The 24,450-nt window shown below is 41.4% G+C and overlaps 1 protein-coding gene across 1 annotated transcript in view; it reads left to right on the top strand.

The window, feature by feature from the left end:
- Nucleotides 1-5,723: 5,723 nt before the first annotated feature.
- LOC138757022 (uncharacterized) overlaps nucleotides 5,724-24,450 on the top strand; it is a 34,238-nt gene continuing 15,511 nt past the window's right edge. Inside the window, exon 1 of the mRNA XM_069923614.1 lies at nucleotides 5,724-8,261. Within this exon, the coding sequence (XP_069779715.1) occupies nucleotides 5,724-7,754 (2,031 nt within the window). The 3' untranslated portion in view covers nucleotides 7,755-8,261. The remainder of the gene's footprint in view (nucleotides 8,262-24,450) is intronic.

The raw sequence follows: 24,450 nt of genomic DNA, 5'->3' as shown, positions 1-24,450 counted from the left end.
TCAGGATAACATTAAAAACTTAAACAGAGATATTAATGTGCTGGGGCAGATCAGTGAGGATCAAAAAGAATTAATGGTAGGTGTATTTAAGGAAGTGGAAAAGATAACTACAACACTGTCAGGAGAAATTAAAGCTGAAGGAATGGTAATAGGAGTAAAGGACGAAAAGTGTAGTACAGAAGAGGAAACGAGATACGATCCACCATGGGAGGAAAGTAGAAGGAAAAGACTCGGGAGGGAGAAAAATAGACATGCCTACCTGGACATAGTTAGGACAAAAGAGAAAGATGTGAAACAACTAAACTATGGCCGAAAAGATTATCTTAGAGATGAACGTGACCAATATACCTTTGACCCTGAGACATTGGAAGCTGATAGGGACAGTGACAGTGACGAAGAAGAGTCAGAACAAGGTGGGATAAATAAATGCATGCCAAGAGTAAAGAAGGAGCAGAAATCCCCAAAATTGAGATATCAATGCCCATTACTGATCACGGGACGGGGAACTCAAAAATATGTACCCTGGTCACGAATGGACTTAGAGAGTTTAATGAAAAAACTACCTCCGTTGAGTAATGGGGCTAGTCCATGGATTTCTTGTTTTGAGCGAGAAACCTGCCAAGAACAATTAGCACTCGCAGATGTCAGAACTATCATGATAAAATTAAAGGCAGAAGGGGCCCTGAAGCAAATAGAGAAAATTGTAAGAAGCAGTAAATTGGGGGATGAAATAGAATTTAACCCACTTCGGAATAAATTTTGGGAAGCACTTAGAGAAACATTTCCTACACCCTATAGTTTGGATGCCTTGGTAACCCTTCAACTAAAGGAAGGAGAGACTGCACACGAGTATTTCACTCGAGCATGGGACTTATGGGAAACAGGGACTGGAGAAAGACCCGACCACAGCCCCTTAGGAAGGGCTCACTTTCGTAATGGGATAATAAACGGACTACCTGCTACGGTTCAAGCAAAATTAAGGGACATTGTGGGATTAGAGACAATGTCAGAGGATTTGTGGAAAAGACACCTGACACATGCAATCAAACGACATCGTCAATCAGAGCATGCTAAGTCAGAAAGTGCGTCCCAGAAGGAGGTGGACAAAACAACCGATAAATTGGTGAGAGCCATAGAACATATAGGGGTTAAATTAGCGGCCCAACAGATAGTCCCACAGGTCATGGGGCCAGTGATAAATCCGGGACCCCAAGTAAGAAATGGTTGGGAAAGACAGCTAGGTACAATGTATAGAGGGGAACATGTAGTATGCTGGTACTGCCAAAATCCTGGACACTACCAGCGGAACTGTCCGGAGGCTGGGAGAGCAAGGGGAAAAAGATTACCCTCTATTAGAGGCTATCGGGGAAGAGGAGGAAACTTAAGAGGACAAGCAAGGGGTAGGGGTGGACACATTGATGGGCCCCAGAGAATCGGGGGGTGGCAGAGTGATCAACAAGTCCAGGCACCTCAGTGTAATGACTATATTGAGGAAGGTGCTGAATTTGATTATTGACGGTGCCCAGGAGAATCAAAAATCACGCCTCCCTGGGAGCCACCAAAAATTTGGGGGACGGTAAATTGAGAAAAAATTGAATTTATGGTTGACACAGGGGCAGCGGTTACGACAGTGATTAAAAAACCCCCAGGGAGCACATTTTCGGGCAAAACATTATCTACAATAGGATTCTCCGGGATAAGGGAAACACAGCCCTATACAGATAACATCGACATGACATTTGGACAACAAAGGGTTAAAACGCCTGTCCTGGTTGTGCCAAGTTGCCCCATTAATTTATTAGCAAGGGACATTCTTACCAAACTAGGAATAACCATACAATGTTCTGAGAAGGGCCTTCGGTTAACATACCCAGGGGATACAATAAGAAGGGGAGGACAGTTTATAGTAATGACCCCATCTAACGCTTCAGAAGACTTTGTGGAGGTTAGTATTTTCTGGAGTCGGCTACTGTATGATGAACCAGGCCCAGGGCTGATTAAACAGTTTTTTGAGTGGAGGGCCAGTATTCCTCGGTATGGGGATTACCATTATCCACTAGATCCTATGCATGTTACATTAAACTACACCATCCACCCGGACCAGGAATATGAGGAGAGGTGGGACTCTCTAAAAGAAGGGAAGACAGAAACGATACATTGTCCATTGATCTTTGTAGGTAAGGAGGGAATAGCTGCTATGGTTGTCATGACAGAAGAACAAATGGAGTGGTTCTGCTTAGGAGTAGAAAGTGTGCCTCATGTGACCTTGGGTATTGCCAAAGATCATCACGCTCGACAGCTGGGTCCGATGGTAAAGGAAGCGATAGGGTGTGAATACAGGCAGACAGAAATCCCGGGATATTCCACCTCGGAGGGAGGAAAATTTGTCAGACTGAATATTGAAGCATGGGACCAGGTTGTGAATGAGAAAATAGAAAGAGACCGAACCATAGAAGGAGAAAATATTGATCACAGAGACTCAGACAAATATCTTTCTAATCTGAGTCCACACATATGGACAACGGGGCCCTATGATGTGGGAGTAATAAAAGGAGAGGTATTTCTAGAATTGGCCAACCCCGGGCAGAAACCAATATGGAGAAAACAATACCGCTTGTCGCCCAGTCAGGAGGAGGGTATTAAAGGAACGATAGAAGGGTTAATGGAGTCAGGGGTTTTAAGGGCGGCACCTGACAGTATGTGGAACACGCCCATCATGCCTGTTCCCAAACAGGGTAGAAAAGACTGGAGGATGGTACACGACCTCCGGGAGATTAACTTGGCTACCAAGACCATCGGGAGACCAGTCCCAGACCCATATGTAGCACTTAGGGCTCTGAGTCCGGAGCACGAATACTATACTGTCATTGATCTGGCAAACGCATTCTTCTGCTTGAAATTAGCTGAGGAATGCCAAGACTGGTTCACTTTCACTTACCAAGCACATCGGTACACATACACTAGATTACCTCAGGGTTATAAGGACAGTCCAGGACTGTTCAATCAGGCCCTTAGCGAAATCCTAATGAAATTAAAGCTCCCGGAAGATGTTACACTGATTCAGTATGTAGACGACCTACTATTAGCAGGGAAAACGCCACATGAGTGCCTGACAGGGACAGCAGTTTTACTCAAGGGGTTAGGCGAGGCTGGATTTAAAGTAAAAAGGTCGAAATGTCAGATCGGAAGGAGGGTGGTAACTTTCCTAGGAAGACTCGTGGGTAAAAACGGTACGGCCATGTCTGAGGCACATAGAGAAATGATACTAGGGTATCGAAAACCTACTACAGTACAAGACATGCTGGCATTCTTGGGGCTTTGCGGGTATAGTCGAACATATGTTCCAGGATATGTGAGTTTGACCCAAGGTCTGAGGGAAATGGTCACAGAGATAGGTCACCGGAGGCTTAAAGAACCAGTCAGGTGGAATGTAGAACGTGAAGCGGTTTTTCTGCGTGTCAAACAAGAACTGGGAAGAACGATCAGCCTGGCTAATCCAGATTACAGTAAAGAATTCTACTTGGACGTGGCTGAAACTGAGAGCATTGTTAGCTCAGTACTGTATCAGAGAGACAGAGGAAGAAGGAAAGTACTAAATTACTATAGTTGCAGACTGGATAATGTAGAGAGAGGAAAAGCCCCATGTCTCCGTTACCTCGCAGCAGTAGCTAGAACGATACAAAAAACCGCGCATATTGTTCTCTGTCATCCCCTAGTTGTTAATACAGACCACAGTGTCTCAGCCCTTTTAATGTCTAATGCTTTCAGCTTTTCGGCCAACAGATCCATTAAGATGGAGGACGCCCTTAAGGGTCCTCACATCACCTTCAGGTCACCCAGGGACAACTATTCCAACATGGCTAGAGGATTGAACTCGGGGTTTATGGAGACGCATGACTGTGTAGCAAGAGTCAAGGTAGATTCCAAGCTGAGGGAAAAGCTATTTGAGGAACCCATGGAGGAGGTGGACTGGGAGTTATTTACAGATGGAAGTTGCCATAAAAATTCTGGGGGTAATGTGGCGGGTTATGCAGTGGTAGGATGGGAGGATGAGGCACCCTATCTAGTAGAGTCCTCTATCATTCCCCAACCGGCATCAGCTCAGTTAGCAGAAGTGATAGGGCTCATACGAGGATTGGAGCTTAGCGAAGGTAAAACAGTTAATATTTATACTGACTCTGCATATGCTTGGAGTGCAGTACATATTGAAGCACCAGGCTGGCTAAGAAGGGATTTTCGGACTGCTGCCGGACAAAACGTCCGTCATGATCTGGTTTTACGGAGACTGGTCAGGGCGGTCATGCTTCCCCGGGCTCTGAGCCTAATTAAGGTGGTGGGCCATTCCCCAGATAACACAAAGGAAGGGAAGGGAAACGCGGCGGCTGACAGGGCAGCCAAACAGGTTACTGGTTATCATGAACATATACAGGGGATGATTTTGAGGTCCCATAACAAAAAAAATGAATCTGAAACTAAGGAGACTTGTAGCAGATTGAATGACTACACAGATGAGAAGGGAGAGGGACCCCCACTGAATATTGAGCACCTAATAGAAATACAGGAAAAAGCTAGCCCAAGTGAGAAAGAGGAATGGATGAAACGCGGTGCCACTCGACAGGAGATCAGCTATGAAAATCAGACAGTACATGTTTGGCGCTCCCCTATAGGTACGATAGTTGCCCCTCGTCAATTACTCCCGCTATTATTTGAAGAAGCACATGGGCCGACTCACATTAGCGCCACCAAAACTTATAATACACTTAAACAACATTGGTGGAATCCCCACTTACGCGAGCACATTGACAACTTTAGAGCTGAATGTACTATCTGCAACGGGCATAACCAAAGGATCACCTTACCCCACCCGCTTTTACGATTTCCAGTACCGACAGCCCCGTGGAAAGAGATCTATATTGACTATACAGATATGGGTACTGACCTTAGGACAAAGGAGGGTTACCGATATCTTTTAGTGGCAGTAGATAGGTTCTCACGATGGGTGGAGGCTATTCCAACAAAGAAAGAAGATGCGGATAGTGTAATAGGCTGGCTAACGCGAGAGTTAATACCCCGCTATGGAGTCCCCAGCAGGATATGCTCTGATAATGGGTCTCACTTTAAGAATGAGCTGATCCGACAGGTTGAAGAATACCTAGGGATCAAACATCGTTTTGGTAGTGTCTATAGGCCTGAGAGTCAGGGGTTAGTAGAAAGGGCAAACAGAACGATAAAATCTAAATTAGGGAAAGTTTTAGGGGGGACCAGGTTGAATTGGGTTGAGGCATTGCCATTAGTACTGATGTCTATGTGACAAGAGAAGGCCAAAGATACCTTCCTGTCACCGCATGAGATTCTAACGGGTCGACCCATGCCCGGTCCAAAGACTGATCCAGCATGGGTTAAGTTGTGGGAAGAAAGGGAAGTGGAACTGGATCATTATATGCAGATGCTGGGTAATATGGTTGCTTTAGTTTCACAACAGGTGGCGAATGCTAGTAAGGAGAACCCGGACACCGAAGGAGTTCCAGTAAAGGAGGGAGACCTGGTGTATATCCGTAAACCAGGTAAAGTACATTGGACTGAATTTAGGTGGTCTGGACCATACACTGTTACCGCCGTAACAGATAGGTCGATAAGAATTGACAAACCAGGGGATCATAATTGGCATCATTTTGCCTACTGTTCCAAGGCAAAACAGCACGTAGCCAGTCTTGATAGAATTGATGAGACTCATGCAGACGATACCGGGGGCCCTATGGGCAGTACTACTAATGGGATGCCGGATAAGTCAGCAGAATAGCTCGGATTCTTGCGGGGCCAAAGTTATTCTAAAGGTAGACAAAGACAGGGATAACACCTTCCAGTTCGATCTATGCAGTATAATAGCGTGTGGTAAGAATGAGGCGTCCTGGAGAGGATATGATATTTACATGTGTGCCTTTAAAATAGGATATCCTAAATGGGGTCTACATGTCTGTCCGTCTTGGGGTGAGGTTTGGTGGTGGACAGGACCCGACACTAGATGGATAAGAAAACCCCTTAACAAAGGGTCCAGCAAACCTTATTATATTTTTTTCACTAAAATCTCCCTGATACGTGGTGCTGTGACCTATTCAATGAAAGGAGAGAATCCCCTGATTTTGACAGTAAAGGCGGGGCTGCGCAACCCGTGGAATATGAAGGGATGGAGCTCTAAGACATGCGAGGGGGGCACAGGGAGAGAACATGGTGTCGGAGACCTCTTCTATCTAATGATTGGAGTGTCTATTAGTGGAAAAGATCCTTGGGGAGTGGTGAGGTTCGACTTACAAACATACACAAAGGACATAATTAAACCCACTTCAAAAGAGGGGGAAGTGAGAAAATTCGACAGTACGAAGATGACCAGGGGAGAGAAGATAGCAATTGAGACAGGTATTGATGAGTCAAACTCCTGGATAGATCAGATGGGTAAATATGCGGACCAAGCAGGGTATGGGAACTGCTGGGTCTGTGCCCGAGGAAGGCCATTATTACGGATGAGCAGATCAATTTTTGAGGAGACAGATGCTATGGACTGCGCCTTGAACCTAATGTCAGAATCCAACCCACTGAATAGGTGTCTGATATGGGAACAGACGTTTCCCATAGCTCCGGCTAATGTAGCTCCCCCTGTCTTTAGATCCACAGGCATAACTAATGTTACTTGTTTTGCCAACAACAACACAGCAGCGCACGTTTTCCATGTGGGTTGGCTGCCCAGCGACTCGTGCAGGACTCATGTTGATCTCTCACATAGCAGTAGTGCAACCCGCTTGACCCAGGCTAGGGCGGATATTTGGTGGTTTTGTGGAGGAAGAGTGCTGTACAACTGGCTCCCCGCTAACTGGGATGGTCGGTGTGCTCTAGTAACCCTTAATGCGCCAGTGCTGATTGTCAAAAGGCAGGAGGGAGACGAGGATTCCCTAGAATTGCGCCACACAGAGAGTTGGCTGTGGAGAAAAAGGAGGAGTGTTGGACTCTTGGGGCCGGGAGGAAGGAACCCTGATGGGGTATGGATTGATGCCATTGGCCAAGCCCGGAATATTCCGGACGAATTTAAATTAGCCGATGAGATTGCAGCTGGGTTTGAAAGTTTTCCTGTTTTTAGTGCAATTTTTCGCATCACTGTAAATAAAAATGTTAATAGGATCAACCTTATTCACTATAATGTCCAGCGCCTTGCAAATTTGACCAGGGACGTTGTTGAGGCAATACATCAACAACTGTCAGAAACTTCCCTTATGACACTTCAGAATAGGATAGCGATTGATATGGTCCTGGCAGAGAAAGGTGGAGTGTGTGCTATGTTTGGAGATCTATGCTGCACTTCTATCTCTAATAACACAGGGCCAGATGGATCACTCACTAAGGGGTTAACGAAACTTAGGGCATTGGCGAAAGAATTAAAAGCCCAGTCTGGAGTCTCCAATCCTGTTTTATCCTGGTTACAGGGAGTGTTTGGGAGATGGAGCACATTGTTAGGACAACTTTTGCTGGGTTTGTTCATTTCTGTATCAATTTTTATCACTTGTGGCTGTTGTTGTATTCCATGCATTCGAACGCTGGTCACGAGGACCATAGAGAGAGCCTTTGCTGACCGTGATGAACTGCCTCCGAAATATCAAGCTGTGCAGGCTGTGGAGCAAGACTATCTCACATTACAGGAGGCGGAGAAAGTTGCTGAGATCGATCTGGAGTCTGAAGGGGAATGTGATGGGAAGGAAGGATTGTGAATTAGATTGTTACACATATAATTTTAACCTTGCTTGTAACCTAAATATTATAACCTTGATTGTAGAACAAATATTATAACATTGATTGTAACACAAACATTATTAATCAGATTGTAGAACAAGTATTATGAATTAGATTGTAGACCATATGTTAACTTGGGAATTTACTAATGTACGGGGGGTTAGCTAGTTTTTTGCTTGGGGGCAAATGGGATGAAACTTGTAAACGGGCAATGGGATCGGGGTGACGGATGGGGGTGTACGCAAAGGAGGGTTGGGGGAGCCCTCGCCCACCAGCCGAACTGCCCTGTGAACAGAACCCGTATAGAGCTTGGCAATAATAGGCGAACTAATGTAACGCGGTGGTAGCATAGTCAGGGCGAGATTGTCCTCTAAAGAGGACAAAGGAGGGATTGTAAGGTAAAACATCATGAGATGGGAATGTGTAAGGAGTTACCCTGTACAGGGCTGTAACAAGAAGGGGAGGTGTCCTTGTACTCCTGTTAGGTAAAACATCATGAGATGGGAATGTGCAGGGCTGTAACAAGATGTGAATGCATCCTTGTACTTACAAAATAAGAGAGACATTGATGGATTGAGAGGCAGGAAGCTAGCAGGGAAAGGATAGCAACAGTTTTAGTCATTGGACAAGTAATGATATGATGATGTTCTAAGCACATATCCAAGGGTATAAAAAATCACCATTTTGCTGATAATGGCAGAATGCATTCTCCGACTAACATGGTTAGTCGCAAGTGTTACAATCCGGTAATAAAGAACAAAGAACCCTGATTTCGACTCAGCCTGGTGTTTGTCTCACTCATTCATGAACAAAGCAGACCTAACAATTGGATAGATGTAGGAAGGTTTTTTGAGCAGGCCGGGGCAACTAAAATGAGAGGACACAGTCTCAAGATTCAGGGGAGTAGATTTAGGACAGAGATGAGGAAAAATAGTTTTTCCCAGAGAGTAGTGAATGTTTGGAATTCTCTAACCAGGGAAGTGATTGAGGCTGCTTAATTAGACATATTTAACATTCGGTTAGATAAATTTTTACATGATAGAGGAATTAGGGGATATGGGGAGAAGGCAGGTAGGTGGAGTGAGGTCATAAATTAGATCAGCCATGATGGTATTGAATGGCGGAGCAGGCTCAATGGGCCATTTTTGGCCTACTCCTGTTCCTATTTCCTATGTTATCTATGTTTACCCCTCTTATTTTCCCTTCCTGAAGTCAACAATCAGCTTCTTAGTTTTGGTGACATTGAGTGTGAGGTTGTTATTGACAATAAATCCAGATAACTCTCCCAAATTACACAGTCTAAGTTTCCTTGATATCAGAGAATTTATTTGCCTGATATGCTCATAAGAACCACGAGATGGAGCCAGCATTATAAGAAATCTTGTAGGAATTTTCCCAAGGCATTAATATCATTTTTCTCCTGATGCTCTTGTTCCTGTAATAACTGGCAGACATGTCTGTCATCTATTTTGCCCTTCCTTCTATGATTAAAAGTCAAGCACACATATGGAATAAGGTTGAACAAATCACCAGCTGCTCTCCACAAAGTAATAAGTAGGGAAAAAATAGGAGGACCAGAAACAGAGCAAAAGTAGATAGTAAAGGAAGCAAATGAGAGATTTATAGGTATTTTTCAGCCCATGAAAATATTGAACTGCAATATTCTACCTGTAAATTTGGGGGAAATGTTTTGAAAATTAATCTGGAAACGGCACTGGGCAGAACTGTTCTGCAGCAGTTAGTGCTGTTTCCAGCTACAGGGACCTGGTTTGATCCTGACTTTGGGTGCTGTCTGTGTGGCCTTTGCTCATTCTCTTTTTTTTTGAATATTTTATTTAATCAACATATATAAGATCATAAATAACAAACAATAATATATCACCATATTACAATGTTAACAAATATATGCTGAAAATATATAGAACAAAATAAAAAAACTGAAACTAACAATACCCTCTAAACCCCCTCCCTACCTAAACTTAATCTAATCCCCTAACTAACATACAGAATATCATTAGTACATATTGATTGATTTGGATTGCATCAGATGACGTTCAAGGATCCCAAAAATATCATAAAATTATTATTCATTCAGAAAAAACTTCACTGGTCAGGAGAATTTAAAAATATATAATTTTAGCCTCATAATTCTAGCACACAGGGTCCAAATTTGTAGAAGTAGAGAATATTTACCCTCAAATTATATTTAATTTTTTTTCTAAAGGAATACAACTTTGAATCTTGGCATGACATCTTTCTAATGTTAATGAAACATCAGATTTCCATGTTACAGCAATATATTTTCTAGCTATTACTAAGACCAACTTAACAAATTGTAATTGAGAATCTGACAAAGATAATTTAGGAGTAACACTTTCAAAATTTTCTAACAAGAATAATTCAGGGTTTAACAGAAAAATCACTCCAGTTATTGGTGGCAAAAACTTAGTAACAGAAACCCAGAAATAATGAACCTTCAAACAAGACCATGTGGAATGCAAAAAATTTCCAAATTCTTTTCCACAACTAAAGCATTGATTTAATGAATTCAATCTCCATCTACTCAATTTTGAGGTATGATATACAATTGGAGTAAAATATTATAATGAAGTAATTTATATTTTTAATTAATAGTATTAGACAATTTATTTGCATAAATTTTGTAATTCCTGCTGATCTATTATTGTATCTAGATCTTGTTCCTATCTTTCTTTTGAATTAAGCAAATGAAATAAAGTTTTTAGTCATTCCATCATCTATAATTTGCTCCAAATTTGAAAGATCTTTTAAAACCATATCTGATCCTAATTTCTCTCTTAAATAGGATCTTAACTGAAAATAACATATTACGAGGAATATCATATTTAACTTTTAATTTAACAAAACATCAATATTGTTACAATTTTCCAATTTTGTAATTCTTTTATTGTTCCGTATAGTTAAAAAGTTATCTTTTGAAAAAAATAATAAAGGATTAATTAATGGCATTTTTAACAAAAGATTTCTAACTTAACTTTGTTCCAAATATTAAGCAAATGTTTTAATATTGAAGCATCTTTATCAGTTGTTATAGACGTTGACTCCCATTTATAAATAAACTCTAGTATAATTTCTCCTATGAATGTCTACCCAAGATGGTTTCGTTTTTACCAACAGGGAGACAAAAAATCTTAATTGTGCTGCCTTATAATAATTTTAAAAATTATGTAGTTGTAGTCTCCCTTGTTCATATTTCTATGTTAACATTTATAATGACTTCCTTACCATTTTTCCTTTCCAGAGAAATTTCCTAACTTGTTTATTTAAATATTGAAAACATTTTTGAGGTATAGATATAGGTACAGTCTGAAATAAGTATTGAATTCTTGGAAAAATATTCATTTTAATACAATTAACTCTCCCAATTAATGTATAGGTAAATTTACCCATTTCATTAAATCTTCATCTATCTTTTTAAATATTGAAATATAATTTAAAGTATACAAAATTTACAAATTACACTCAATATGTATACTTAATTATTTAATCTAATCGCCCAGAGCCAATGGGTGGCAGGACACGAATGTACTTTTCCCTTGTTTGTATGCATGTGTGTATCTTTTTCCCCATGCCCATTTATTAGCTGTGTGTGTGTGTGTCTTTTATTGCCGCTATTATTTTTTCCCATGCTATCAAATTCTTATTGCCAACCAAGTGCGGTTTCCGCGCTAAGTAATAAACTGTACCTGTTTGTTCACTATTATTCCACTCTTCCCATGGTTGTCGTACGTGCTGTGTATAACCTAATTTTCTCAGTAAAATAAAGCTTTTTGCTATCGAAACTGGCCTTTGCCTTTGAGACCTACCAAAACCTGTTTCCTCACTCACAACATTCATGTACATCCATTAAATTCAAAAAAGTATCTTGTATAAGTTTTTGACCATCTGTATTAGGTGCATAAATATTTAATAAAATTCACTCCTCAAAAATATCTGATAATATACCATTACATACCTTCCTGCCAGATCTGTAGATACACTTTGGATTTTAACTGGTAAAATTTTCTTATAAAATTGCATCTCCTCTAGCTTTAGAATTAAATGTAGAAAAAACTATCTGACCTACCCAATCTCTTTTCAATTTCAAATGTTCATTTTCAGTTAGTCTCTTGTAAAAAGGCAGTATCTACTCCTAATTTCTTAATACGAGATAAAATCTTCTTTCTTTTTATGGTTCTGTTAATCCCATTAATATTAAAACTCAAAATCTTAACTGCTTTACTCATTATTTTTATCTATACATTTCAAGATATCCCTATCAATCACTCCTATCCAGGAAGCATTCCCACAAATTAATCTGGTCCCAGGTGTCAGCCTCTGCAATCCACAAACATTAAATTTATTTAAAGTAAAAACATTGTAAAAAATTATTATAGAAAAAAAAGAATCCCCCCCCCCCCCGCAAAAAAAATGCCAGAGATACTAGCATTACCACCCTCCATTTAATGGGTCGCAGTCAAGCCATGAAAACACATATAGTCGCCAGATATCATCAAACACAACCCCTGAACCCCGGGGGAAAAAAAGCTTTCCATTAAAACAATACTTCCCTACACAAACTCTCTTCATCAAAAAAAAGGAAAGAAAAAAAAAGAGTAAATCCCCTTTTTATATATCAAAAATCCATTTCAGCAAGTCCTTTTGTACAAATGTTTGAACCTTGGACAAGTCTTTAACATATTCTTCGTCCTGAACATAATTGGTGAAGAACACATTCTGTTGATCTGGCAAGAATATCTTCGATGTGGCTGGATAGTGAATAACAAATCTATAACCTTTATCGTATAAAACTCTTTTCTGTTCTTCAAAGGAGCTAGACTCAAATCTAGATAAAAGAAAGTCTTATCCCCTTCATAATTTAAAGGACCGCATTCTTAGGATTTTTTCATCGCTAAGCCAAGTATCTTCTCTCTATCTTGATAATTAAAAAATCTAATCAAAATAGAATAAGGTCTCTGGTTCAGACCCGGTTTTTGGTCTAAGAGCTCTATGGGCTCTCTGAATCAAAATCTTATCTTCAAAATTATTTTGTCCAAATATTTTTGGTATCCATTCTTGGAAAAATGGAATTCTGTCTTGACCTTCTTTACCTTCAGACATCCCAACAATTTTAAGATTATTACTTCTACTGTAATTTTCCAAAACATCAACTTTCTCAAGCAAGTTTTCATTCATAGAAATGAAAGCAGTAATTGAATCTTCATTAACCTTTGGCCTTTCTGCGATACATTGTACTTCATGGTTATCTCAGATTTTTTCTTCCAATTTATCAACTCTTTGTGAAACATTGTAGGGTCAGCCTCTACAGCCCAGAAAGGCAGTAATAGGAAGAATAGGGCAATAGTTATAGGGGACTTGCTGGTGAGGTGGATGGACAGAGGATTTTTGTGGAAGAGATAAAGAAAACTGGATGGTGGTTTGCCTCCCTGGTGCCAGGGTCTAGGATGTGGCTACACGAGTCCAGAACATCCTAAAGGGGGAAGGAAAAGAGCCTGAGGTTATGGTCCATGTCGGTACCAACAGCATTGATAGGAAGGAAGAAGTGGTCCTGCAAAATGAATATAAGGAATTAGGCAGGGAGCTCAGAAGAAGGACCACTAAGGGTGTAATCTCTGGATTACTTCCTGTACCACACAATAGTAAGGGCAAAAATAGAGTGGAGACTGAATGTGTGGCTGAAGGGGTGGAGTAAAAGACAGGGTTTCAAGTTCTTGGACCACTGGGACTGTTTCTGGGAGAGATGGGACCTATACTGTAAGGATACATTACATCTAAATCCCAGAGGAACCAGTCTCCTGGCAGGGATGTTTGCTAGGGCTTTAAACTAGTAAGGTTGGGGACAAGGTTTCATGTCAGGAAGGAGAGCAAGAACAGAATCTTTAGGCAAAGTGAAAAGGCCTTTTCACACAATCTGGAGGTGGAACAGCAGTAGGTAATAAATAGTGGCCATAGTATCAATTGTAGAGAGGGTGAGAGGCAGAAAGTTGAAGGTGGAAGATCTCTGAGATGCATTTATTTCAATGCTAGGAGTGTGGTAAAATAGGTGGATGAACTAATGGTGTGGATTGACACGTGGCGTTATGATGTGATAGCAATTAGTGAGACATGGTTGAAGGAAGGTTGTGACTGGCAGCTAAATATTCCGGGATTTTGCTGCATTAGACGTGACAGAATTGGTGGGGTATGAGGGGGAGGTGCGGCGTTGCTTGTCAGGGAAGATATTACAGTGGTGCTGAGGCAAGATAGACTGGAGGACACATCACACGAGGCTCTGAGGGTTGAATTTAAAAAATAAGAAAGGTGAGGCTACAAATATAGGAGTATATTGTAGGTGGGCAAAAGAGGATAGGGAACTGGAAGAGCAAATGTCCAGGGAAATAACTGAGATGTGTAGTAGAAACAGGGTTGTGATAGTTGGGGATTTCAATTTTCCTAACATTGATTGGGAAACACAATCAGTGAGAGGGCAGGATGGCTTAGTCTTTGTACAATGTGTACAGGATTGCTTTTTACAGTAGTATGTTGAAGTGCCTACCAGAGGGGAGGCAGTGTTAGATCTATTGTTAGGGAACGGAATAGGGTAGGTGACGGAAGTATGCGTTGGTGAGAACTTTGGATCCAGTGATCGTGGGTCCATTAGCTTCAACTTAAATATGGAAAGGGATAGGTCAGATCCGAAGTTGAAGGTCTTTTGAGTGGGGGAAGGCTAGATTTGAAGAAATGAGAAGGGATTTGCCGAAAATTATATGGGCTGATCTTTTTTCTGGAAAGAATGTAGAGGAGATTTGGAGGGTATTTAAAGAAGAGATATTGAGAGTACAGGATCTTTACGTGCCAGTCAGATCGAAAGGCAAGGCCAAAAACTTAAGGGAACCGTGGTTTTCTGGTAAAATAAGGAAGTTGGTTCGGGATAAGAGGGGGGCATTTACTAAATTTTAGAAGCAAAAAATGGATAAGATGTATTATTACATAGATTGCAGAAAAAAACCTTAAGAAGGAAATTAGAAAGGCAAAAAAAAGGTACGAGGTGTCAATAGCTGATAAAGTAAAAGTGAATCTAAAGGGTTTTTACAGATATGTGAATAGTAAATGGAGGGTTAAGGATAGAATAGGACCATTGGAAAATGAGACCAGTGAACTGTGCGAGGAACCGTATCAGATGGGAGAGATATTAAATGATTTTTTTCTCATCTGCGTTCACAAAGGAAAAGGACATTGGACTATATGAGATAAGAGAGGCAAATGGCTTAGTTATGGAAAAGATAGGGAGGGTTTTGGAGCTTCTAGGGTCAGTAAAAGTGGATAAGACTCCTGGTCCTGATGGAATTTCCTCCAGGATGTTAAGGGAGGTCAGAGAGCAAATAGCAGAGGCACAGTCAGTGATTTTTCAATGATCACTGGAGGAGGGTATGGTGCCGCGGGATTGGAGAGTTGCTAATGTAGTTCCATTGTTTAAAAAAGGTACGAGGTGTCAGCCAAGTACTTATAGGCCTGTAAGCTTGACTTCGGTGGTAGGGAAAGTTATGGAGGGTATTCTTAGAGATGGTGTGTATGAAGATTGATCAGGAGCACCCAGCATGGGTTTGTGAAGGGAAAGTCATGTTTGACGAACCATGTTGAGTTTTTTGAAGTGACAAGAAAGGTGGATGAAGGTAGGGTAGTTGATGTAGTCTATCTGGATTTTAGCAAAGCTTTTAATAAGGTTCCACATGAAAGGTTAGTAAGGAAGATTCAGTCACTAGGGATTAATAGAGAAATAGTAAAATGGGTCCAGAGGTGGCTGGAGGAGAGACAGCAGAGGATCATGGGGAACAACTGTCTGTCAGGATGGAAGCCTATGACGAGTGGAGTACCTCAAGGATTGGTGCTAGGTCCCCTGTTCATAATTTATATTAATGATTTGGATGATGGGGTGGTTAACTGGATAAGTAAATACGCAGACGATACGAAAATAGGGGGAGTGGTGGATAGTGAGGAAGGTTTTCTGGGATTATAGAGGGATTTGGTTTGTCTGGAGAGTTGGGCTGAAAGATGGCAGATGGAATTTAATGTAGAGAAGTGTGAGGTTCTTCATTTCTGTAAAAATAATCAAAATAGGACATATGTAGTAAAAGGGAGGACACTGGGGAATGCACAAGTACAAAGAGATCTTGGAGTTATGGTGCAGGGTTCCTTGAAGGTGGATTCTTATGTTGACAGAGTGGTTAAGAAGGCATTTGGTATGCTGGGCTTCATAAACCATAGCATAGAGTATAGGAGCTGGGATGTGATGTTGCAATTGTTTAAGGCGTTGGTGAGGCCAAGTTTGGAGTATTGTGTGCAGTTCAGGTCTCCAAATTACAGGAAGGACATAGAATAAGGTGGAGAGGGTGCAGAGAAGATTTACAAGGATGTTGCCTGGCTTAAAATACCTGGAGTACAGAGAAAAATTGAAGAGGTTAGGACCTTATTCCTTGGAATGTAGACAGTTGAGAGGGGATTTGACAGAGGTGTTTTAAATTATGAAGGGAATAGATAGACTAGATGCAAGTAGACTGTTTCCCCTGACAGCAGGGAAGGTTGAAACAAGAGCACACAAGTTGAGGGTAAGGGGGAAAAATTTTAGGAGAAACATTAGAGGATGCTTCTTCACTCAGAGAGTGGTGGCGGAATGGAATAATCTTCTTGAGGAAATAGTTGAGGCAGAGTCAATGCATTCATTTAAGAGGAGGCTGGATATATACATGGATAAGAGGGTTATGGGCGGAGAATAGTCAGGGGGAGAGCTAGTGGAGTTGTTTGAGTAAACTGGCGTGGACTTGAAGGGCCGAGATGGCCTGTTTATATGCCATAAAATGTTATATGGTTATATAATTCTAACTTGTTTTAGTTCTACAGTTAAAAATTTAAAGTTACTTTCAAATGCATCTGAATAGGTATCAATTTTGGTCTCAATTTTATCCATTTTCTTATTGAAAGTCTTTCCCTTGCCTTTAAATCCTTCTTCTTCTGTACTAGTGCCATCTTCTTGCAGAGTTGTTGGAGTCTGCCTCCACGTTGAAAACATCTCCCTCTTTCTCAGTAACTGGGATGCTGGAGTGGCCCTTTAAAGGTTGTGGAAATTTTTTTCAAACATTTTCATTCTCTAACATGCATGCATGATATTGTTTTACTTTTTCTAGCGGCAGTATCTTTGTGCAGTGCTGCAGGGATAGCTCCGGAGGACAATCGCTCACCAGGGATGTCTCCAGCGGATCCAGATTGAACTTTGACGGCCTGCTTCGAGGACATGCTGGCCCAAATTCTCTCTCCTTTCTGTCATCCTGTTTTTCTTTTGGTCTGGTCTTTAAAACTTTTTCCTTCTACGGACAAATTATTTTTTGCTGGTAAGCACTTTAAAGTAACTTTAAATTAGTTTCTGTAACTTTAAATTTTCTTGATATGTAGTTTTTTCTAGTGAATCCGTCAGGAGTTGGTAGGGTGCGTGGTGTTCCTGCAGGTACAGAGATTAACCCCTGCAGTAGGCTGGTGGTTGTATCACCACTTTCTTAAAATTGTCAGGGGGGGGGAAATTGTGAACAGTGGTGGGTGGTATTTACAGATTCAAGCGGTCTGGTGGCCTTTGGAATCTCTGGAACCGTCGCAGGGTTGGATCCTGGTCAAAGGTCAGTAAGGGTGTGGTTGCTGCCTGAGGATTGGCTGGGTCCAGCGTAGCTGTAGCGGGCATTGGTGTGGGCAGAGTGGTGTCTATCCATGGGGGAGGGTGGCCAGGTGGATGTGGTCTGCTAGGAGTGGGGTTCTCTGGAGGGGTGGAAGGAGGAGGTCGTCCCCTGGATCACAGGTGGGCTAAGGGTAACCATGATGGGGAGGTTTGGCCAGGTAGTCATGATGCTGAGGGGGGGGGGGGGTGGGGCCCCTGCTGGTGCCAAATCCCTGGCCAAGACTGTGTCTTCACGACCACTGGGGTATCTGATGTAGGTATAGTTGTGGTTGGCGTGGAGGAGGAGCACGTGCTCAACCAGTGGGTTGGACTTGTGGGCCCACACGTGTTTGCAGACATGTGAGCCAAGCTGGGAGGGAGACCCCAGTCACCGATTTCCTGGGGAACAAGAAAAGGCGCTCATGAGGGGTCTGATTAGTAACCATGCACAAAAGCGACCAAATAGCATGGATTGCCTCAGGGAGGGCCTCTTGCCAGTAGTCAACGGACTAGCCTTTGGACCTCTGGGCCAGAAGAACTGCCTTCCAGATCACTCTGTTTTTGTGCTCCATTTGCCCATTGCCCCTCGGATTGAAACTAGGTACCAGCGCAGCTCCTCATTCATGAAGCCGGACCCCCGATCATTCTGGATGAATGCCGGGTATCCGAACATGGTGAAGATCTGCATAAGTGCCCTGACAACGGTGGCAGTGGAGGTGTCAGGGCAAGGGATGGTGAAGGGAAAACGGGAGTATTCATCTATGACCGTGAGGAAGTAGATGTTCTTGTTTGTGGAAGGCAGGGGGCCCTTGAAGTCAATACTAAGCCGTTCCTAGGGCAGGTGGCCTTAATGACATGGGCTTGTGGTGGGCGGATTAAATGCGGTTTGCACTCCACACAGACCCTGCATGACTCAGTCCGGACTTCTTGGACATGATGGGGAGTTTCTGGGACTTGACAAAATGGTACAGGCGCGTGACCTCTGGGTGACAAAGGGTGTTATGCAGTGCCAGCAATTGATCGGCCTGCACTGTAGTGCAGGCCCGGGACAGGGCATTGGGGGAGTCAGGAGTTGGTGAACTTCCCCAGTCTATCTTGGATGTCGTAGCTGAATGTGGCCAGCTCAACTTTCCAGCGCAAGATCTTATTGTTCTTGTGGGTGGTGCTGATCATGAAATCCATTGCGCGTTGATCGGTGAGGAGGGTGAACCTTCTGCCTGTCAGGTAGTGGCGCCAGTGGCAGACTGCTTCCATGAGTGCCCGAGCTTGGAACCGTGGAGAAGAAAGCCATGGGTCCCCCCCACCTTGGTTGAGGGTGGCCGAGAGGGAAATATCAGAGGCATCGCACTCCACCTGGAATGAGGTGTCCTCATCCACAGGATGCATCGTGGCATCGGCGATGACCTGCCTGATGTGAGTGAAAGCTGCTTGTGCCTTGTGGGGGAGAGGAAATGTGATTTCTTGGGCCATGGGCGGACCTTGTCCAAAAAATGGGGGATCCACTGGGAGTAATAGGAGAAAAGCCCAAGGCACTTGCAGAGGGCCTTGAGTATGTGGGGGAGGGGCAGTTCCATTAGTGAACGCATGCGTTCTGGGTCAGGACCAATGAGACCATGTTCCACAATGTACCCTAGGATGGTGAGGCAGGGAAGTGAGGTTCAGCTCTTCGGCCGTCTGGAGAAATCTCTCCAGGTTGTCATCGTGGTCCTGCTGGTCGTGGCCGCAGATGGTGACATTGTCCAAGTACGGGACAGTCACTCTTAGGTTGTGCTGGTCTACTGTGCGGTCAATCTCCTGCTGGAAAATAAAGACCCCATCACTGACCCCAAACGGGACCTGGCAGAACTGGTAGAGGACCCCATCTGCCTCGAAGATGGTATATGGTTTATTCTGGGCATGGATAAGGAGCTGGTGGTTGGCCGACTTTAGGTCAATTGTCAAGAAGACCTTATAGCAGGCTATCTCATTGACCATATCGGCTATTCAGAGTAGGGGGTCGGCATCCAGTTGGGTGTATCGGTTTATGGACTGGCTATAATCCTCGGTTACAATCCTCGGTTTTCTATCCCCTTTTACCACAAGGACTTGGGCTCTCTAGGGACTGGTGCTGGGTTCTATTATACCTTCCACCAGAAGCCACCACTGGGCAACAGCGCCTCCTCTTGGCAGCTATGGGCATGCAATCTGACTTAAGATAGTTGAAGAGGGCAAGAGGGGTTACCTGTAGTGTGGAGAGGCCGCAGGTGAATTGGGGGCATTTATTGGGCTGTGTGCTGTGGAGTGTGAGCAGGGGTAGGGGCCTGCCAAAGGCGAGGGTAAGGCTTTGGAGGTGGCACTGGAAGTCCATTCCTAAAAGACTTCATCCATTGCTAATAAATTTTCCTTTGGTTGGCAATTTGCTAGCCCCACCACTAATCTGTCTCACTTCCTGATTTGGAAACTGCTCGAAATGACAGTGCTCTGCCAGTTTGTGCAACAATGCCAGGTATTCACATTGTTTCTCCTGGTCCTTGTCTCCTTTCATAGAATTGGTGGCTTCCTGCCATAAATGTTGGGGCTTAAATGGTTCCTTAGAGCTTTACATAATTTGTTTAATGTCTTCGTCCCTGGATTCTCTGGGTCCAGCAAGGTCTTTTTAAATTTTTATTTTTATTTTTCACACTATGAACCATACTGACCAAAATACACACAAACATTTCCCTCTTGAATATACAGTGTCATTTTCTCCTCTTTTCCCCCTCCGTTCCCTCCCTCCTTCACCACCCCTCCCCACCCACTCAACGTTCAACATATATGAAACATTAAAACCATTAAACAATGTCCTCACACAATGAAATTAAACAAGAAAATTGTGTCATCTACTTTTACATACTGGGTCAGTTCATTTCGTCTTCTTCTCCTTCTGTCATTTTAGGCGGTAGAGGTAGGACTTCTCTGTAGTGTTCCATGTACAGTTCCCAAATTTGTTCGAATACCGTGATGTTATTTCTTAAATTATATGCTATTTTTTCCAATGGAATACATTTATTAATTTCTATGTACCATTGCTGTATTCTCAGGCTATCTTCTGATTTCCAGGTTGACATAATACATTTTTTTGCTGCAGCTGCTATTATAATAAATCTTTTTTGTGCTCCATCCAAATCGAGTCCAAGTTCTTTACTTCTTATATTACTTAGAAGAAAGATCTCTGGATATTTTGGTATGTTGCTTGTTGTGATTTTATTTAATTCCTGATTTAGATCTTCCCAAAATTTTTCCACTTTCTCACGTGCCCAAATTGCATGTACTGTTGTTCCCGTTTCTTTCTTACAGCGAAAACATCTGATACTGTTGGGTCCCATTTATTTAACTTTTGGGGTGTGGTGTATAGCCTGTGTAACCAATTATATTGTATCATGCGTAACCTCGTGTTTATTGTATTTCTCATAGTTCCGGAGCATAGCTTTTCCCATGTTTCATTCTTTATCTTTATGTTTAGATCTTGTTCCCATTTTCATTTGGGTTTACAGCTTGTTTCCTCATTCTCTTTCTCTTGCAGTTTGATGTACATGTTTGTTATAAATCTTTTAATTATCATTGTGTCTATAATCACATATTCAAAATTGATTCCTTCTGGAAACCTCAGCCTCTTTCCCAATTTGTCCTTCAAGTAGGTTTTCAATTGGTGGTATGCAAACATTGTACCGTGAGTTATACCATATTTGCCCTTCATTTGTTCAAAAGATAATAATTTATTTCCTGAAAAACAACTTTCTATTCTTTTGATCCCTTTCCTCTCCCTTTCTCTAAAGGAAAGATTATCTATTGTGAAGGGGATTAGTTGATTTTGCGTCAATATTAATTTTGGTAGTTGATAATTTGTTTTTTTTCCTTTCTACGTGAATCTTCCAAATGTTGAGCAGATGGTGTAGTACTGGTGAATTCCCATGTTGCACCAGCTTTTCATCCCACTTATATAGTATATGTTCAGGTACCTTCTCCCCTATTTTATCTAGCTCTAATCTGGTCCAATCTGCTTTTTCCCTTGTTTGATAAAAATCTGATAGGTATTTTAATTGTGCTGCTCTATAATAATTCTTAAAGTTTGGTAGCTGTAAACCCCCTTGTTTGTACCATTCTGTTAATTTATCTCGCACTACCCTCGGTTCCCCCCCTTTCCATAAGAATTTCCTTATTATCTTCTTTAGCTCCTTGAAGAATTTCTCCGTTAGGTGAATTGGCAACGATCGGAATAGGTATTGTATCCTTGGGAAGATATTCATTTTAATGCATTTACCCTTCCTATCAGTGTTAGTGGTAAATCTTTCCAATGTTCTAAGTCGTCTTGTAACTTCTTCATTAATGGCTGATAATTTAATTTGTATAGATGGCCTAGATTATTATCTAGTTGAATACCTAGGTATCGGATTGCTTGTGTTTGCCATTTAAATGGTGATTCTTTGTTAAACTTTGTGAAATCCGCATTATTCATTGACATCGCTTCACTTTTATTTGCGTTGATCTTGTACTCCAATACCTTTCCATATTCCTTCAATTTCTTATGTAATTTTTTTATTGATAATTCTGGTTCTGTTAAGTATACTATGACATCATCTGCAAATAGACTGATTTTATATTCCTTCTCTTTTATTTTTATCCCTCTTATTTTATTTTCTGTTCTTATCAGTTCTGCCAATGGTTCTATAGCTAACGCCAACAGTGAGGGAGATAGTGGACATTCCTGCCTAGTTGACATGCTTAATTTAAATTGGTTTGATATATATCCATTTACTGTCACCTTCGCCAATGGTCCCTTATATAATGCTTTAATCCAATTAATATATTTCTCTGGTAGGTTGAACCTCTGTAGTACTTTGAATAAATAATTCCATTCTACTCTGTCAAAGGCTTTCTCTGCGTCTAAGGCAACCGCCACTGTTGGCGTCTTGTTTCCTTGTACTGCATGGATTAAGTTAATGAACTTACAGATATTGTCCGTTGTTCTTCTTTTCTTAATAAATCCAGTTTGATCTAGTTTTACTAGTTTTGGTACACAGTTGGCCAATCTGTTTACTAATAGTTTAGCTATTATCTTGTAATCTGTGTTGACTAGAGATATTGGTCTATACGATGCTGGTGTTAGTGGATCTTTCCCCGTCTTTGGTATTACTGTAATTATTGCTGTTTTGCATGAATCTGACATGTTTTATGTTTCTTCAATCTGGTTCATTACTTCCAGGAGAGGAGGAATTAATAAGTCTTTAAATGTTTTATAGAATTCTATTGGGAGTCCGTCCTCTCCTGGCATTTTATTGTTTGGTAGATTTTTTAATATATCCTGTATTTCCTCTATTTCAAATGATTTTATTAATTTGTTTTGCTCCTCTTCTTGCTATTTTGGTAGTTCAATTTTAGCTAGAAACTCATCTATTTTGTCTTCTTTCCTTTCGTTCTCAGTTCGATATAATTGCTCGTAGAATTCCTTGAAGTTTTCATTGATCTCCGTTGGGTTATATGTAACTTGTTTGACCTTTTTCCTTGATGCCAATACCGTTCTTTTAGTTTGTTCTGTCTTAAGCTGCCAAGCTAGTATTTTGTGCGTTTTTTCTCCTAGCTCATAATACTTCTGTTTTGTCTTCATTATGTTCTTCTCCACCTTGTATGTTTGTAGTGTTTCATATTTTATTTTTTTGTCTGCCAATTCTCTTCTTTTTGCTGTATCTTCCCTTCTTGTTATTTTTCTGTACTTGCTATTTCTCTTTCCAGCTGTTCTATTTCCTGATTGTAGTCCTTCTTCATCTTAGTTACATAACTTATTATCTGCCCTCTGATAAACACTTTAATTACATCCCATAGTATAAATTTATCTTTCACTGATTCCATACTTATTTCAAAGTACATTTTAATTTGTCGCTCAATGAATTCTCTAAAATCCTGTCTTTTAAGTAGCATGAAGTTTAATCTCCATCTATACGTTCTCAGTGGGATGTCCTCCAGCTCTATTGCTAATAACAGGGGTGAGTGATCCGATAACAATCTAGCTTTATATTCCATTTTTCTAACTCTCCCTTGGATGTGGGCTGAAAACAGGAACAGATCTATCCTTGAGTATGTTTTATGTCTACCCAAATAATATGAGTATTCCTTCTCCTTTGGGTGTTGTCTCCTCCATATATCTAAAAGTTGTATTTCTTGCATCGATTTAACCATAAATTTGGTTTCTTTGTTCTTTCTGCTAGTCTTTTGTCCAGTTTTGTCCATCTTTGAGTCCAAATTAAGGTTAAAGTCCCCTCCTATCAGTATATTCCCCTGCGTATCCACAATCTTTGAGCAAATTCCAAAATTCACTTTATCATTACATACCTCTCTGCTGGATCTATTATTTCCTCCTCTATTTTGATTGGTATATTTTTATTGATTAATATAGCTACTCCTCTGGCTTTTGAATTATATGATTCTGCCGTTACGTGCCCTACCCAGTCTCTCCTTAATTTCTTGTGTTCCACTTTAGTTAGATGTGTTTCCTGCACGAATGCTATATCATTTTTTTCTTTCTTCAGTAAATTTAACAGCCTCTTCCTTTCCATTAATATTTATAGTCATATAGTTCAACATGGCCATCTCATACTTTGTTTACCTTGCATTTTTGCTTCTTCATCACCACCTTTCCCCCTTATCCATTTCTGTTTTCTTTTTTGAACGCACTGTAAGACAACACTTCTAAAACATAAAATATTTCCACTATTCTCACATCTAAAATTCCCTTAACCCCAAATGTCCCCCCCCTCTCTGAGTTGCCCCTTGTCCCTCGCCGGGCAACCACAACTCCCCTCTCCATTTGGATTGCGAACCCACTCACAAGTGTCAACTGATTTCGCAGTGACTGTTATTTTCTCTCACCCAACCCCCTCCAGAAAAGACTTTTATCTTCATATATAACAAAGCTCACCCTCTTAATTCCCCCTTACTTCCTT

This window comes from Narcine bancroftii, chromosome 3 (genome assembly GCF_036971445.1).
Source record: "Narcine bancroftii isolate sNarBan1 chromosome 3, sNarBan1.hap1, whole genome shotgun sequence".
NCBI classification, from domain to species: Eukaryota; Metazoa; Chordata; class Chondrichthyes; order Torpediniformes; family Narcinidae; genus Narcine; species Narcine bancroftii.
The sequence above is the reverse complement of the archived record's forward strand: the minus strand, read 5'-3'. Positions and strand labels throughout refer to the sequence as shown.